The 18,861-nt window shown below is 33.7% G+C and overlaps 2 protein-coding genes and 1 pseudogene across 3 annotated transcripts; 1 reads left to right on the top strand and 2 right to left on the bottom strand.

Moving 5' to 3' along the window:
- LOC107017408 overlaps positions 1–2,315 on the bottom strand; it is a 5,293-nt pseudogene extending 2,978 nt beyond the window's left edge.
- A 3,066-nt stretch (positions 2,316–5,381) lies between these two features.
- On the top strand, positions 5,382–14,607 carry LOC107015628. The gene is made up of 16 exons (XM_015215957.2): positions 5,382–5,721; positions 6,451–6,830; positions 6,924–7,149; positions 7,228–7,473; positions 7,576–7,691; positions 8,382–8,480; positions 8,596–8,683; positions 9,009–9,238; positions 9,686–9,870; positions 10,002–10,201; positions 11,942–12,274; positions 12,390–12,491; positions 12,665–12,962; positions 13,373–13,521; positions 13,618–13,902; positions 14,094–14,607. Exons 2-16 carry the CDS (start codon positions 6,532–6,534, stop codon positions 14,280–14,282), a joined length of 3,045 nt encoding a protein of 1,014 aa, XP_015071443.1. The 5' UTR covers positions 5,382–5,721; positions 6,451–6,531; the 3' UTR covers positions 14,283–14,607.
- A 127-nt stretch (positions 14,608–14,734) lies between these two features.
- On the bottom strand, positions 14,735–18,414 carry LOC107015720 (probable inactive heme oxygenase 2, chloroplastic). 2 transcript variants are annotated; one of them, XM_015216092.2, is made up of 5 exons: positions 17,676–18,414; positions 17,065–17,288; positions 16,145–16,252; positions 15,926–16,058; positions 14,735–15,324 (listed from the first exon to the last, which is right to left on the bottom strand). In XM_015216092.2, exons 1-4 carry the CDS (start codon positions 18,328–18,330, stop codon positions 15,966–15,968), a joined length of 1,080 nt encoding a protein of 359 aa, XP_015071578.1. In that variant the 5' UTR covers positions 18,331–18,414; the 3' UTR covers positions 14,735–15,324; positions 15,926–15,965. The 2 variants fall into 2 exon arrangements, with proteins under 2 accessions (XP_015071578.1, XP_015071577.1); XM_015216091.2 differs by having other exon boundaries at positions 14,735–15,320; positions 17,676–18,413.
- Positions 18,415–18,861: the final 447 nt, after the last annotated feature.

The raw sequence follows: 18,861 nt of genomic DNA, 5'->3' as shown, positions 1-18,861 counted from the left end.
AGTCATTATATTAATTATATAAAAATATGTTGGAACTTACAGTGATTTTGAGTTCTTTCAACTCTGCCTTAACCTGTTAATTAAAAAAATAAGTATTTGATATGTGTACAGTAATTTCAAAAAAAATTATGTTTATTTGAATATTTTACTTGTACCTCTGCAATATCAGCTCTCAATTCTTGAACTTTATGTTCACTGTCAACAGCACGATTTTTCGATGATCTTGGATTTTCTGAATCATGGTGGTTGCTGGACTGATTTATAATGGTTTCGTCCATTAGATTTAACTCTTCTTCCGAGAAGACAATATTTCTGAATTATGCTGCATCAAAAAAAAAATGTATAATGTATAATGAATTATATTGAATGTAATAACATTATAAGAAAAATACCTGATTCCCATGTGTTCTGAAAATTATTTTCTTCAAATCGTCAAAAAAATGACGTCATTCGGTGTCTTCCAGTTCAGGATTCTCGGTGTGCGATTTGAAACACGTATAGCAATTGTGTTGTCAAATGGATGACAACACTCATAAAACCATATCTGCAGTGCTATGTGGAACTGGCTGAATTTGAATGACGATGGATTTTTTTTGAATTTTTTATTGCAAGCTTTGAGTGTTAAATTAAAACACTCATTTGCCCAAGGGAAAGTGGCATACTGTCCAGACTCTACCAAATCAAAATACAATTTTGGAATTGTTGTCTTTGAAGGGTCTGATGCAGTCAGAAATGAAGAAATAAAGTACAGGACCCCGATTTTTAGTTTATCATCTTCTTCCCAAAAATTTTGCAATTTAAACTTGTAATAAAAATCAGACTTGGATACTTTATTAAAATCTCCAAAATTTTCAGCAATGAGTCTGTTTTGAACATGTGGATCTGATACAAAATCAGAAACAGGTCCACATTTCAAACCAGTTATAGCAACAAGCTCTTTTAGACCAAAATGTAACTCTTTACCATTTACTTTAATGACAAACATGTCATCCCTAACATTTTCATTCCCCATTATAAATAAGTGCCTCAACAATTGACATTGAATTTTAATGTGATGCAAATTATAAAAAAATCCAAAAGCTGTTTCATCTAGGAATTGTTGAAACTTATCTTAACCTAAAAAGGTCAACAAATCCGCAAACACATTCATGTTAATACATGAAGACAGATGTGTTTGTGTCTTATTCTCCTAAAAAAATTGTAAAAATTAAATACATTAATCATACACATATTCATACACATGTAATACAAAACTAATTCATACACATAGTATACAAAACATAATACAATATAATCATACACATTTCAAACAAACTTACAACATTCTTTCATACACAATATATTGAACACCAAAAAATACAAATCAAAATATAAAGTATAACTAATTATGATAAACAGTACCCAAAAACTTGCAAAAAAAAAAATTCATACACATTTTATATATACAGTGAATCATACAAAATTCATACAGTGAATCATACACAATTCATACAGTTATCATAAAATATTAACCTATATAATTATCTAATTATATAATATAATAAAAAAATATATAATATAATGAAAAACAGTACCCAAAAACTTGATAAAAAAAAATTCATACACATCTTATATATACAGTAAATCATACAGTGAAGCATACAGTGAATCATACAAAATTCATACAGTGAATCATACACAATTTATACAGTTATCATACACAATTCATACGGTGAATCATACATAAAAAAAAACATTATTTATTTAAACAGAAATTTCATATAGGGAATCATACACAATTCATACATTATTTATTTTACACAAAAATTGTATTTTAACTATTTTATACCCAAATAACAGAAAATAAAAATAACAGAACATAAAAAAAAATTAAAAAATTAACTTTTACTAACCTTTGAACTTTTTTTGGGTTTAACTGTTTCTTCTTCTTCTTGTAAATGTGAAGTATCGATTTCAGATGCTCTTGATTTTTTGGATTTTGATTTTATTAACTCTTCCACAAAATCAGATTCAGACTCTGATGATTCCTCGATTTCTTTTCCTTTCCTTTTCTTTCCTCTTTCTTTCGTCGTTTTCTCAGATTCATCTTCTTTTTTCTTTTCTTTCCCTTTTCTCTTCTTCTCATTTTCCTTTGGATGTTTGTTCGTTTTTTTTTCTGTTGTTGATTTCACTGATCTAGATTTAACTTTAACAGATGAAGGTTGAGATTGTGTTTGTGATAAAATTTTGAAAGATGGAGCATGAAAATCGTCTGAACTTGCTTCTTCATTCAATCTTCTACTTTTTCTCGGGGTTTCGTTGCTTCTTTTAGACATTGTACGTTTGTTTATCGCAAGATTTGAAGATTTGAGTGCTAAAAATGAAGATTTGAATGCAACTATTTGAGAATTCTTGAAGAAGAGTGTTAAGAGAGATGAAATTTTGAGAGAGAAATTAGGAGTGCGAAAATGGTGAAAGCGTGCGAAAATGGTGAAAAGTTTTGATAGGCGTGCAGATGTAATGATTTTGAAAAGAGATGGGGAAGAACAAAAATTTGGGGAATATAAATTTTTTTTTTTAGATAAGGTTTTACAGTTTTAAAAATAAAACTGTAATTGTTTTAGATTTTGATAAAATCCCTATAATTTTGTAGTTATCCTAAAAAAGGTAACTAAATAATATTTAATTTAAATAACTTTAATTAAGAGTTTTGTTTAAAAAAGGTAACTTAAAATAATAAGTGTAATTAACTACATTGGTTTAAATATGGTAATTGAATTATTTAAATAAGTTAATTATTATTTTAAAAAATTAATGAGAATAATATATTATTTCTTGATATGCTATAACTTGATAATAATATGCTATAAGTAGTTTAATATTAAAAAGTTTGTTTATAACTTGATATTTAACATCTTAAATGTGTGTGTAGTGTTATTTTTATTTTGAAAGTGTGGACTTAATTCATAAGCCCAATGGGTTTTATTTGTACAATTAATTGGACTAGGCCCAAAATTTCCTCTTCTGACAGGCCCAAAATACTGGAAAACATATTAACTCGAACTTATTAATCCACTTCAAGTATTTTTATAAAATAGGATCAGATTACATTAATACAATTTTAAAATTTTAAAAATACAGAGTTAGTTATTTCACTAAATAATCGATACCGAACGCGAAAAAATGGGATCAATTGTTGTAAAAATCTATTCTTATTTGAAATTTTCTTATTTCTTACATCGAAACTATTTCCAACCAAGTTATAGTTGCATTGCTAAGACATTAACTTAATATTATCTTTTGAAATTACTCTTTATCTTTTTAGCGAAAAACAAATAAGTGATTTTAATTCGTACAAAAAATGCAAAGTTCTTGTCATGTATAAAGTTATATATACATATATATATATATGCATGTAGATTGAAGAAAACATGAATTATTTCCATGTATTGTACCCAATATTAATTTGTCATTAAAAGTATTTATTTAGATGCAGTGTGTAGGTTACAGGGAATGCCTATAATAAATATTAGGTAGTTATTTGCCACCAAACATATTTGTAGTGTATACTAGATGACTAAACTTAACAAAAAACTAATAAATGCATAATTTTTCTTTTAATGTTTTACCAATATCGTTTAACCAATTTCAACCTATAATAAGGTTGTGATAGGATTGAGATTTTTTCATCCTTAATAGAGGTATTTGATTCGAGTTATAAATATAGAGTTTATTCCTCAAATAAAATTTTCATAGTAAAAATTTAAACTAATCGACGCTCAGTATAAATATCAGATAATAAAAGGGACTATTGTGAGCCCTACTTATAAACTTTGACTTTGAAAAAGTAATGTCAACTCATATCCAATTTGCAAAATCTAGCTTATATGGTCTATGTATTAATTAAGCAAGCTATTATATTTAATGTATGGCTACTTTAGGTTTATTGTTGGTACGTCCAAGTAGCTAGACCTATATGTAGAGTACTTTATGTGCCTATATATGTCAACTGCATTAATAACATACATTACTAGCATTTAATTGCAACATATATGTTCACGTTTGACTAACAAACATTTAGTAGATTTAAGTTAAAAGGAGCTTATTTATAATATAATTAGAATTCGTCTTTGGCTGAGATTCAAAATTTTCTGTATATCATGAAAATTATATAATTTTTCTTCTCATTTCAATATTTATATTCAAACTTGATTAAAGTATGTTATATCTAAAAGTGACGCTTTTAAAATAACTTTTTTCATTCTCACGAGTTAATCACTTAAGTCTTGAGAGTTGAGATCTCTAGTTGGTTATGTTAAAAATAGAAAGATCCAAATCTACAAATTACGACACATGTTGATGAGTATATGTTGAGTTCGAATGGACAAAAATATTTTTCTTGCAAAGCATTTTATATAACAACTTATTTTTGGATCATTTTAGTTTTTAATCATAATTGACATAAATTATAGTGTGTTTCAAATCTTAAAAATAATATTTCAATTGCTTGACATTAAACAAAGTGGAAGTTCAGCTAATTAGCCACTTAATATACTAAGATTTTCCTTTTGCTATTATACATATTTTTAATCATGTGACAATCTTATTAAACTAGATACTTCTAATTTTATCGAATAAAAATGACAATTAAACACATTGAGATACATGGATACTAGTTAACCATGTTATAGTTTCCTAACTAATGTTTGCTAATACTAATTAATAACTTTTATTTAAGAATACAAATTTAATCAACTTGAGAAATCGTAAAAAAATTAGCACATACCCAAATTTACAGGAGCCAAAAAAGAAAAAAAGTGGAATCTGAAAAAATATTCTCAAAGGGTAATGTAATTGAGTGAAATTCATTTTATATCGTACAAGAAAGACTTCCCATTCCATAATGACATCTTTGCTCATTCATTCAATTTGTTCAAAAATTCATTTTTGTTACTTATTAAAGTACGTGTCAAGTTAAACACGAGTAAATAGAAATGGATCAAAGAAGTATTCTCTTCGTTCGGTATTGTTTGTCATGGTTTCTATTTTTAGAGTTAAACTAAAAAAAATTTGACTAACATTTTAAAATGTATTTTTTCATCATATTAATATATATAAAATTGTAATTTATAGTACTTTTCATATAGTTTTAGAATATCTATTTTTTTTAAATATCGAATTAATGTAATCTAATTTAACTTTAAAAATTAATCAAATTAACTTTCGAAAAGCACAACATGATAAATAATACCGGACGGATGGAGCATTAAAGAGAGTCAACAAAATACAGCAAAACGTGTCTTATAGCAACTAGTTCTTGAACCGTGCGTTAAGCTACGTGGCGCGCTAAAATCCAACTAAGTCTGAAAAAGAAAAAAAACCTCAAAAAAAGCAAAAAAGCAAAAAAAAAAACAACAACAAAATCTTAAGGATGTTTGGCTGCACAAGTTGCCAATCACAAACCAATCTTTTTGTTTTTTTTTTGGTCACATCACATATGCACGACAGTCGTTAAAATTTTACAGTTACCAGAAAATTTTCCATTTTGGCCTGTACCTAAAAGTGTTAAAGACCGGACCTTTGAGGGACAGGGGTTGTGGGGTTTTGGTTTTTTTGGTTTCTTGATTAAGGAATATGCTCTGATTCCTTACAAGAAAAATGGTTTCTCAAATATGCTGATGTCTGTTCCAAAACTATAAAACAGACCCAAATACTCGCTTTGTGATCTCTTTCCTCATTCAGGTAATAAGTTTTTTCTTGTTTTTTTAGTTCTTGATGATAAGAATGAAGTTGATGTTGACAGTTTTTGGTGATTTGTTGTTTGATTGATCCCTTCTGTTTCATCTTTTGGTTTAAAGATTTGTTTTTTTCTTTCAGCATCCTCTAGATTTTGTGTTGAATATAGGAATTGATCAGTTTTTCATTGAATAATTGTCCCTTTATGCTAAATGTTGAGTCTTTGTTAGTCATACTCTGCCTATGTTGTTCATACTCTGTGTGTTGGATCCTCCAAAGTGCATATGAGACTATTTCAAAATTAATACTCCTTCGTTTAAATTTGTTTTGTCTTTATGTTTCTTTTTAGTATGTTTCAATAAAAATCTCTCTTTTCTGTTTTTGGCTACACTTTAGTTTCAACTTACCATGTGACAGGCTTTAAGATTATAAGATTAAATAGCATTTTCGTACATTTTATATATATTCTACAAGATTCAAAATTATTCTTTACTTTCTTAAATTCTATATCAAGTTAAAACCATGCAAATAAATTGAAATGGAGGGAGTACTTCACTGAGTAGTTTCCTTTCTGAGTTGTTAAAATTTGGTCCTGTTAGAAGATTGTGCACCTGTAATGATTGTACTTTTGATATAGTTTTCAGTGTCAAGTTGATTATGAATTGGGGTTTGGTTAAATTTCGCGTCATAATTATTGGGGCTAAAATGATGTACTGTATTTTCTCTTCTATGCAGTTGGTTCATGTGAATTAGAATTAGTTCATTGGGAAGAACTTCTATCCAGCAAAGTGGTGGGAATCTAGTACTGCTTGCTGAATGGGGTCTGATAAGCAGTCCAGTGGTCTGCTTGATACTCTAAAAATGGAGACAGTTAGGACGATCTTAACTCATTCTTATCCTTACCCACATGAACATTCGCGGCATTTGGTCATTGCGGTGTTTGTCGGATGCTTATTTTTTATATCATCAGATAACATGCATACACTTATTCAGAAGTTAGATAGCAATATCAAGTGGTGGTCAATGTATGCCTGTCTGCTTGGATTCTTTTACTTCTTTTCATCTCCATTTATAGGGAAGACAATCAAACCAAGTTACTCAAATTTTAGTCGTTGGTAAGTATTTTCTTTCTATATCTGGCGTAATAACTAATCCTTTTAGTTAAATAAATTGATGAAACTGGTAATGAGAGGATTGTGTTTTTGCAGGTATATATCTTGGATACTTTTGGCTGCTCTATATCATCTTCCCAGTTTTCTATCTATGGGAGTAGATCTCAGGATGAACCTGTCTTTGTTTCTGACCTTATTTGTCTCATCCATTTTGTTTCTTCTCGTTTTCCATGTTATTTTTCTTGGGCTTTGGTATCTTGGCCTAGTTGCTCGCGTGGCGGGAAAGAGGCCCGAGATCCTGACAATTGTGCAAAATTGTGCTGTAAGTTTTTGGAACACTTTGTAAGATGATATAAAGTAGTTGGGGTCTTTGTGACTTATTTCTTCATCATCTCTGTAGGTTTTAAGCATAGCCTGCTGTGTGTTTTATAGTCACTGTGGCAACCTTGCTGTAGTAAGGGAAAAAACTTTTGGTCGGAGGAATTCTGGTTGGTTTTCGTTGTGGAATAAGGAAGAGGGCAACACTTGGCTTACCAAACTTGTAGGCATGACTAAGCTGAAAGATCAAGTATGCAAATCTTGGTTTGCTCCAGTTGGGTCAGCCAGTGATTACCCCTTTTTGTCCAAATGGGTCATCTATGGAGAGGTATTGTATCTCATAGTTTGCGTTTCACAATTTTCCAACTTGATATACAGGAGGATCTAAGTTGCTGTTGCCTTTTTTTCTTTCTGAATTTTTACCTTTCAGTTAACTTGCAACGGGTCATGTGCACAATCATCAAATGAAATTTCTCCGCTATATTCATTGTGGGCCACTTTTATAGGCCTCTACATTGCAAATTACGTTGTGGAAAGGTCATCAGGGTGAGCAACTTGAATATTTGTTCACAGAATAAAGTCCTTTTTCGGTGTTGTCTTTGTCTGCAGAACTGCTACAGATATTTAGACAACATTTTGACGTTTGCTGTACAGGGTCCACTTTTGAAAAATGTGGTCGTCTGTGTGAGAACTTTTGAGTGAACAGTTTCTTAGATTAACATATGAATCAACAACAAAGTCTTACTGGATTATACGATATTAGGATACCTGTCTACTTCGTTACTTAGCTGAGACCCTGCAGATTCCAGAATGGATCTAGGAGTTAAGCTTGCCATCACCATGGCATTAGCTGCTTGCACCTTATTCGTCTTTACAGGGTTAAGCTTGCCATCACCATGGCATTAGCTGCTTGCACCTTATTCGTCTTTACAGGAATATCATTGAAGATGAAGTGCTTTTATGTTTTCCTTATGATGGCAAATTTATTAGTGTCATTATAGAAAAGCAAGTCAACCATATTCTGGTTGCTATTATGACTAATGCTTTAAATGGTACCTGGTTGGTTCAATTTGGCGCAGCAGCCTATTCAAAATTGGAAAGCTTTCCCTTGAGTAAATTATGAGCATAGTTTTATTACCCGACATTATTCTGATTTTTCCTGCTTGGAGTGAATTGTAAGCACCATTCTGCTAGAGTTTCTTGTCTGCTAACAGTTCACACGATAATGATTAATAGATGGGCTGTTTCACGCCCTTTGTCACTCAAAGAGTTCGAGAAATTGAAGAAAAAGCAAACGAAACCTGAGTTCTTGGATATGGTTCCTTGGTATTCAGGGTATGTTCTTTCGTTATACCTCCTATGTCTCCCCTTTTATCTGTGGGGCCTGTATTCTGTAGTTAAAAAAGCTTTATCAATCTTCATACTAGAACACTGATTACTGGAGTTGCAGGACATCTGCTGATCTATTCAAGACAATGTTTGACTTGCTGGTCTCTGTAACTTTGTTTGTTGGACGCTTTGATATGCGAATGATGCAGGTAAATATGATGCTCTTAATTCCTTCAAAGTAGATTCTTCTAGAGTGAAGTTCCTATTGTAACAACTTACGAGATGCTGCAATCTTTATTTTTGTAAAGATTTTAGAAGGGTCAAGGCTCAAAATGTTTCTCCTTTTGATAAAAACTCTGCACATGTTAATGAAATGACAAGTTTATAATGGATATGTAGTTTTGATGATAAAAGACAACATGCTTGATAAGTAGATTAATTATTTCATGAATTTAATTGATCTGGCTAATTTATTCGTGTGCTTATAATGGACTGGGTTGACCTTACATTATCCTAAAATTCTCCGATGGTTAGGCGGCAATGAGCAGGGTTGAAGATGGGGCTAAGCAGGAGGATCTTTTGTATGATCAGTTTAGTGGGAAGGATGGTCTGTGGTTTGACTTCATGGCTGATACAGGAGATGGTGGAAATTCTTCCTACACTGTGGCTCGGCTTCTTGCTCAACCTTCACTCCGACTCCAAGTCAATGGTTCAATGCGTACTCTGCCACGTGGAGACATGCTTCTTATTGGGGGTGACCTTGCGTAAGATTCTAGTTCTCTGTATACTAGTAGTTTGCCTTTGCATTGTCCTGAGACATTCTGATAGCCTCATCTTATGTCTCAGAAATTAAGATAGTTCAATTAATTACACCGAAAATTGGACGGGCATCTTCAACGTAGATACTCTAGTACTGGCCATTATATCTAGGAAATCAGTGCGGAAGCAATTTCATTTCTTCAGCACTTACATGCATAAATGTTCAATCCACTCAGTTTTGGGTGTAATATGAAGCAAGCCATCTGTCGTGCTGATACATATACTTTTCGTTCTTTCTTTTTGTGCCAGAGAACTCTGTATGTTTTGCTTCTTTATTCATTTAAAGAAAAACTGTTCTGCCTCTTCACGTCATATAGAACTAACAACGGCACGACAGTATGCTGTTGCATTTGTTAAACTAATAATTATTTATATTTTCTCGTGTTGTATAGGTATCCTAATCCATCATCATTTACATATGAGAAACGCTTTTTTCGTCCCTTTGAATATGCTCTTCAGCCTCCTTTGTGGTATAAGGAAGAGCATATTGCTGTAAGTAAGCCTGAATTGCCTCCTGAAGTGGATGAACTTAGGCAGTATGATGGACCTCAGTGTTTTGTCATCCCTGGAAACCATGGTCAGTATAGCTTCTTAGCTTTTACCTTGTGAACTTATTATTTCCTTTAGTTTCAGACTCAGTAAAGCAGCATGGCTTCTTTAATCTTGATGTTCTTTTTATAATAATCGAAGTCCATTTGTGAATTGCAGACTGGTTTGATGGGCTCCAGACGTATATGAGGTACATCTGTCACAAGAGCTGGTTGGGTGGTTGGTTTATGCCTCAAAAGAAAAGCTATTTTGCGCTTCAGCTCCCCAATAGGTGGTGGGTATTTGGTCTTGATCTTGCTCTCCATTGTGATATTGACGTATACCAATTCAAGTTCTTCTCAGAATTAGTGAGAGATAAGGTATATCCTCTCTGCTACGAGCACAGTCGTCATGTTGCTTTTCTGTTATATCTATAATGGTGAATATTGGAACATTGTCCTGGTTCAAATATACTGCTATTAGTTTAAAAAGGTGGATGTTTTATGCAGATTGGTGTTAATTGTTTCTGAAGTTCCTAATAAAGAAACTATAATCTTTATTCTTTATGGAAAAAAATAATTGTCACATTAGTAGGATTAGTAATGACTGATGGTGATCTTTTACACGTGTACACCTGAGCATGATACTGGTCCAGACTTCTGCGAACTTTTCCCAAATAGCGTTCTCAATTGATAGGAATAATCTAATATTGTTAAGAGAGACCATTAGCTACCTTCACCCTAGCCACCACAACCAATTTCCTCCACCACCATTCACTATCACGACCGTCCATCTCTACTACCTTAACCAATTTACCACCAGCCCCACCATTAACCACCTATACCATCAATCATCACCGTTAACAACCCCCACCACCAGCTTTCGCCGCATATCACGAATAAAAACCACGTCCAACTGTACTACCAATCAGCACTGTACAATCATCACTTTGGCCCACATCCACACAACCTCCAGCTGCCATCGCTGCTAGCTTTTAGAACATGCTTCATGATACAAACAGATTTTACAACACCACGTCAATTAAGTTTCTCTAATATTCTCATGATATATTTTTCAACTATTATTTATTAAAATACATCTACATTTGTCATTTTTTTGATAATACAAATTATACACATCGAGATGATTAGATAACAAAAAAATCTCATTTATTTAGCATTCAGATTTAGTGGCAACATATTAGTAATTAGATATTTATTCAGATTCAGACATCTGAATTTTAATAAATATAAATGAAACTGCGTTTGTTTGTGTTGAGGAAATGGTGTCCTGAAAGAGGTTTAGTTCACCGCTGGGCCAAAGCCAAATACTGAAGCAGTATTAGTTGTTGAAAGTATTGAAGTCTGTGGTATGGTTAATCGAGATACTTTTTCTCTAGTCGGACTTTAAAATCATTGGATGTGTATCAGTTGTTCTTATTGAGTTATTCTGTTATGATGAGAAGATCTAGAATTGCCTTGTTTCACTTAAACTTTTTATCAATCAAATATAAAGGAAAAAGAAGTTGATCCCCCTCTCCCACCAAATATTCAACTCGTAATCTGTCATTTTAGGAGGAAGGCTTCTCAATATTGGTTCTGAGTTACGCATACATTTCTTATGGATTATAATTCCATGCAGTTTTTTCTTGCTGATCAGACCTGAAAATCATTTTGCTAGTGTGTGAATGGTAGCAGTCAGTTAAAAGATCTTAACAGTGAACAAGACCTTGACTTAAGCGTTAGTGGTCCTTAGTTCCAGATTCATGTATTTCTCCTGTCTTTTTCTTCAAGCTACTGATGTTCAATATGAAATGAAGATTATCAAGCTTATAACACAATTAGTACTCAGTTTTTGAAGCCCACAGAGTTGGTTTACAGCTGGTGTGTGGGAATTGTAGACGTAGTTGATTAAGGGATCCAATGCCTATATCATTCCTTGTGTAGGCTTTTATGTAGTTTTGAAATGTTACCTAAGCTCCTTATTGGTTCTTTCATGCCTTATTTCTCTTTTTATTTATGAAGAGAAAAGAGAGGAGAAGATTTGAGTTTTTTTTTTAAATATGCAAAGGATTTGTTTACTGAAGGTTTTAGGCCTTGCTTAATTGATGCTCTGTTCAGGTCGGGAAAAATGATTCTGTGATCATTATGACGCATGAGCCTAACTGGCTTCTTGATTGGTACTTCAATCATGTGACTGGAAAGAATGTTACCTACTTGATACGCGACCATTTGAAAGAAAGGTGTAGACTACGGATTGCTGGAGATGTGCATCACTATATGCGGCATTCATATGTTCCATCAAATAAGCCTGTTTATGTCCAGCATTTACTTGTCAATGGTTGTGGAGGTGCTTTTTTGCACCCTACACATGTCTTCAAGAATTTCAAAGAAATATATGGAACACCATACGAGACCAAAGCTGCTTACCCAACTTTTGAAGATTCAAGCAGGGTAAGGAGTTTAAAAGTTCCTTTTTGAAGGTTTTCAATCAGATACCTACCAAAAAAAAACAAATTTCTGGTCGGATATATTATTCAGGTGCTTACATGCTTATTAACATTTGCAGATTGCATTGGGCAATATATTGAAATTTAGGAAGAAAAACTGGCAATTTGATGTTATTGGTGGCATGATATATTTCATATTGGTCTTTTCTATGTTTCCACAGGTAATTTGTATTTTAGATTTTTGATCTATTCTTTTAGATTTGTTGTAAGCATCAGTTCCCTCGCTGCCTCATGCGATGTCTTTGTCAGCAGTATATAGTGTTTCATTTTTCTAATGAACAGAAGATGTATTGCTGCTGGGCAAGAATGACTAATCATTTCCATCTGCTTCTAGTGTCAGCTAGATCACATTTTAAAGGATGACACCTTCTCGGGTCTCTTGGGAACCTTCTTTGGCACAGTGTGGGATTTGTTTATGTATATGCTGGGATGCTCATATGTATCAGCAGCTGGTGCTGTATTACTTTTAACAATTGCAATAGTCTTTGTGCCTTCAATGGTGTCTTGGAAAAAGAGACTACTAATTGGGATTCTTCATGTGTCCGCACACTTGGCTGCTGCCTTGATTCTCATGCTCTTGATGGAATTAGGTGTTGAAATATGTATTCGGCATAAATTACTTGCAACTTCAGGTGAGGTTTTGTTTATTGTCTTCAATGTGTGATTCAGTTGATTTGTCTCCTCTTTAGTCCAGTCCATTGTCGTTGCTCTGATTCTTAATATAAGCTCATTATCACATGGATTTGCACATACGTGACAGCAGAGTACTTAAAAGTTCTCAGCTAATGCACGGAACTAATTAGACGTCCTCTCACTGTGATGTCCCATCTATTGGATACAACGCATTTATAGTACAACGCGCAAGCAAATAATTTATTTTTTTGACTTCAGAATGATAGTATACCTTTTAATTCTTTGATTGTTCTTTCATAGATAGCTTCTCTGGGCAACTAGTTAAATGGAATTACTGAACTCAGCCTTGGTTTCCTGTTTCTTTGAATCCTATTGTTTTTTTGTTAAACAACGTAACTTTGTAATCCAGGTTATCACACGTTATATCAATGGTACCAGTCCGTGGAGAGTGAGCATTTCCCGGATCCAACTGGCCTTAGGGAACGTATAGAACAATGGACATTTGGCCTTTATCCAGCATGTATCAAGTATCTCATGTCCGGTTTTGACGTTCCTGAGGTAAGAAATCATATGATAGGGGATGCTGCTTCATGACGATTCAGTTGCTCTATGATATTTCTGTCCTTCCTCTGATCTCATGCACGCAAATTTCAGGTAATGGCCGTTACCAGGAGTAATATTTGCAAAAATGGGATTGATTCTCTCTCCCGAGGGGGTGCTGTAATATATTATGCATCAGTTTTCCTATATTTTTGGGTCTTATCAACTCCAGTGGTTTCTTTGATACTTGGAAGCTACCTCTACATTTCCATCAATTGGCTTCACATACATTTTGATGAAGCATTTTCATCACTCCGCATTGCAAATTACAAGTCATTTACACGGTTCCATATCAATACCAAAGGCGATCTTGAAGTTTTTACCCTTGCAGTTGATAAGGTGAGCCTATCTTTATTATCCCCAATAAAAAAAGGAACACGAACTCACTGTCTGTTGTTCTTCATAGCCGATCCCAGCTAGTTGGGATTGAAGCGTAGTTTGTTGATTGATTTTTGAAGCTCTCTGGAAGAGTACTACTTTTAGGAGAACTGAATATGAGCTATTTACACTTAAAATGTATGATTTTGCAGGTTCCGAAAGAGTGGAAATTGGATCCAAAATGGGATGGGGAGTCGAAACAGCCACAAGAACCAAGTTATCTCCAGAAGTTCCCTAGCAAATGGAGAGCTAAGGCCTCTCAACAGGACCCTGTAAATACTGTGCGAATAATTGATCATTTTGTCATTGAACACAGAGATTCAGAACTGTCGAACGGGTAACTTAGTCAATGAGTTGTTGTTTGATTGCTAACTCATCTAGTGCCATCTTGTACAGATGTTGTAGGGTAAAGTTGCTTAGAGATTAGTTGATATACAGGAAGTTTTCTGGGATAGGAACAGGATTGTAAGAGGCAAATGAAAGATCCATTTGGATCATAGTTTAGTTAAGAAAAGAGAAATATCCTTGTTACTTGTTAAGTCATTATACTCATCTTTTAACTGTACCACTATTCTCTTTTAGGCAAATTTGTCTAGTAATTTCACATTATGAGATATTACTAGTATCTTGTGGCTGGTGAAATGAAGAACCTAAGCAGTTCGGACAGATGGAAGAAATTACCTAGTGTTTTTACCGTTGTTGGAATTTGAATCTGATATCTCATGATTTTCAACTCACATACTAGGTCGGTACATCTTGATTAATATATTTTCAAAATGAGTGTCGAAAAGTGTTTAGATTTGAAAATCGACTTATATAATCAACTCTTCTACATTACCAATAGTATCAAAGTGAAATAAGCAACTCGATACATTGGGAACAGAAAACACAATTATCAGTACTCTTCCTCCATATCAAATACCAAAAATATTGCATTTGTCAAATAAATGGCTCTAAAATGCTTATGTCTTGGAACTTGATTTCCACTTTCTTGAAACACATACATGAACTCTTGGTGCTCTTCTGTTTATGCATTGAAATGCTTCCATGGCTGGATTCTGCACAGCTTTTTTAATAATACATATACCATAAAATTCATTCCACCAAAATCCTATAGGGACCTCTTCTAAAGGAAAATAAAGAGATTCTCGAGAAGTACATCTCTCCTTTACGTTTAGAATGTTCCCGAGGCCTCTGCAAGTTAAAACCAGAAGACCAGGGAAAGGAAAGAGCAAAGCCACCTGCCAACTAGATGCGGCCATATTCACTCATCTGCAGCTTGATAAACGTGATTGATGACAATCCTCTAAGTTGTCGATGTATCCTGTTTAGTGCAAAATACGCACAAGAAGTTTGCGACCACGACACTGGTGAGCCAGCTGCCTTGCATGAAAGGAAATGCCCATTAGGAACAGAGTGAGTTGATAAATGGAATCATAGTATCAGCCAAACTTTCCAGAAGCAATAAAGACATGGACAATGATTAACAGGTCAAAACATTTTAGAGTGCATGAGACTGAGTAGCAGGAGGGAATACAATGATTAATAGGCCAAAACAATTTAGAGTGCATGAGACTGAGTAGCAGGAGGGAATTGCATGACAAATTCAAAGTGAGCTACATTCCTTTAAAGGGTGTTCGGTAGCCCTCAATGAAATCACTACTACTCCTAATTTAGCAATAGTACGTACAGAGATGAGAGTTAAAAATGACCAAAATCGACTCCAACAAGAGAGAATGATTTGCGTAAATAACATGTTCAATGCCCAAGAGAAGACAATAAGAGTGTACAAGTACTATTACTAGATAATCAAACCAAAACATAAATCCCAGTAGACCTAAACAAGATGAGGAAATAATGAGTACTAAGTTACTTTCTAGGCACACCAATCAATATTGATAGAACAGATTCACGTGACATGACATGTGGAATGAAATAAACATCGTATAAAAAAACAATTAGTTTAGGATTGACGTGGTCTAACCATTGAGAAACCAAGTTTGGCCTTTGGATTGGAATGGCTTTTACAGGATGATTAGCCGAACAATTTGACCCATAAACCGGAATGCCTTTGTTACTTCTCTCAGGGACTTATTCTTGTCATCTCTAGACCAATGCTGCAATAAAGATGCAATTGATAGAGTGAGTGGTGCTTTTGAAGCATTGAAACAAATCCATGATGCAAAAATGTTAAGACATTTACCTTTGCCAGCATGTTAAAACTATCACGCACATCTCGCAACAACTTTTCTTCATCCCCCTCCCACTTGTAGAATTCCAACTCTTTTTCCTCTAAGAGTCTCTCAAAGGCCTAATAACATTAATACAGTAAATATAGATAACCAAACATATAAATACTGCATTAAAGGAGTTAACATATTGAAAGTCAGAGGCTCAGAGCCACCCCTTTTACCTTTAATTTGCATCCTTATATTTATCGACTCCTACTAAGTCTTATACTAGTACTATTTGAGCTTCAGAACTGTTTATGACAAGATAAAAATTAGAGCCACAAAACAATAACTAAAGCTGAACTTACTAACTGTAACAAATTACTTCACCCCTCCCGAAAGAGAAAAGAAATAGTCTTGTTCATTCAATAAGGCGTATATATCCCGAGTAATCTTCAAACATGTCAAGATACCATGTGTTCTTCAAAAGAAATGGTTTTTATGAAGAAAAGTTTAGGCTCAAGCTGGAATTCAATGAATTAAAACTCTAGGAATCTAATGATGGAAATAAGGATGCATGGAGTTGTGCTCCTTCCCAAATTTACTTAGCTCATATATTGTTTGTTTGATTGTTTCAATCGTAATTTTCTGAGCAGGGTCTTCATTTTCTACATATCAATAGAACATATGTTATATAAAGAATCTCAACACAAAGCAACATGATATGACACTAAATAAAGCTCACAAATCCCAATGGCCATATATTTTCAGCTCACACATGAGCCTACCATAGAGCGCTTCCATCCAATATATAATAATCTTTCACTGGAAGCTTCACAAAAATAACATTTGAAGAAAGACATTTGATGACCACGCTTAATTTAATACTCCGACAAATAAAAACTCCACAAAATGTTCAGAGGATAATGACAAACACAGAAGGAAGTTGTACCTTTTTGGCTATGACTTGACCTCCTGCTATGTGTGAGAAATATATGTTGTAGAAGTGACTGAGAAATAAACGAGGAGTCTTTTCTGCCAGTTCCTCCAGATAATTGGCGTAAGTGACTCCAGGAATGCTCGGTTCAGGAATTTCATGACCCTGCTGGCCAAACCATTTTAGGTCTTTCGATATACATTCTGTTCGCTCCAATCCAGTCCTTCTGAAGTAAGCATCTACGTTAAACAAACAGCAAACACTTTGACATCATTTGAAAATCAACAAGCAACATGTTCTAAAAGTTTTGAAGTGTTCCTCTTCTTCTTTTTTCCAATTACCACACAAATAGTTTAAATTCAACCCTCACCAACATATAACACTGCTTCTTTTTCCTCTGTCATGAACTTTCAGCACGAACTCAGTTGGATGGCTACCTAAACTTTCACCTTGTTTGTTAGGGTTCGATAATTCAATTCCTTATTCCCCACCTTGTAATCCCCTCCTCATTTCCCCTACCCCTACCCCTAATTCAAAAAGAAAAGAGAAAAACTGAAAGTTGAAAACTTTTTGGTGAATGTAACATAAATTAATCCCAGAGAATTTGAATGTGTAGAACAACTTACAAGAAACATCACTGGACTCATCAACAATGCGTTCAATTGTACTAAAAACAAGCTTACTATCAACAAGATACTTGAGAAATCCTTCTATACTTGGCTGCCAAGTCGCTTCACCACCACCACTACCACCGCCACCTACATCATCCTCGTCCGACGAAACTGACTCATACCCATCATCTTTCATTTCATCATCACTCTCCGACTTCTTTTTGCCTTTGGAGTTACGAAATTTCATAGCAACAAACCTCATTTCTTCAGTAATACCCTTTTTCTCACCTGGATATTGTTTTCTGTACCTCCTTCTCTTCCTCTTCCTCTTCACTGGAGGCTTTTCAATTGATATCACCCCATCTCCTCCTCCTTCTTCTTCTTCTTCTTCTTCCTCTTCGTCTTCGTCTTCGTCTTCTTCAGTTTCAGTTTCGGGTTCGGTTTCTAAGTCTGATTCTGAAAGTGTAAATGAGGAGGGTGCATTGAAGTTTGAGCATTGAAGAACTCTGTGTGTCCAGTTTTGGTACTTTGAGGAAATTGATAGGAAAGAAGTAAATTTAGCAAAAAATTGTGGCTTTGGGGTTTTATGGAGCAAGGAAAGTGAAGATTTTGAGGTGGGTTTTGGTAATGGCAGTGAAGAAGATGAGCAATAGCATGTCAATGTTGCCATTTTTCTTCGCAGTTATCTCTCAAGAGTCGAGGATTTAGGTCTGTTGCTGCCATTGTTGTTCTGTTTTGTTCAAATAAATTAAGCCATAAACACCGATTATACCCCAAGTTAAACTAAACTTAAAATTGAACTGATAAACTTAGGTCATAATAATATTTTTGGTCCCTAAATTATTGAGTAAAGTATTTGTTTTTAATATCCTCCGATTCATTTTTACATTGTCACTTATTCTTAAAATAAATTTTCATTTACACTAAATATTAATTAACAAGAATAGTATATTAGAATATCTATATCAATAATTATTGACATGTGTTTCAGCATAATAAGCTTCAATTAGACTGATTACTAATTCTTCTATTCACAAGTCAATTTGAATCATAAATATGGAAATATAAGTGTTTACCCTAAATGAACCATATGCACACAAATCTGAATCACATATACCTAGCTACGTGAATTTAAATTAATCGAACCAATATGAATACCAAAATAAAATGGAAAACATTAAGGAAAACTAAGTAATACCAA

Source organism: Solanum pennellii, chromosome 4 (assembly GCF_001406875.1).
Source record: "Solanum pennellii chromosome 4, SPENNV200".
In the NCBI taxonomy this organism is placed as follows: domain Eukaryota; kingdom Viridiplantae; phylum Streptophyta; class Magnoliopsida; order Solanales; family Solanaceae; genus Solanum; species Solanum pennellii.
This window is presented reverse-complemented; position numbering and strand designations above follow the sequence as displayed.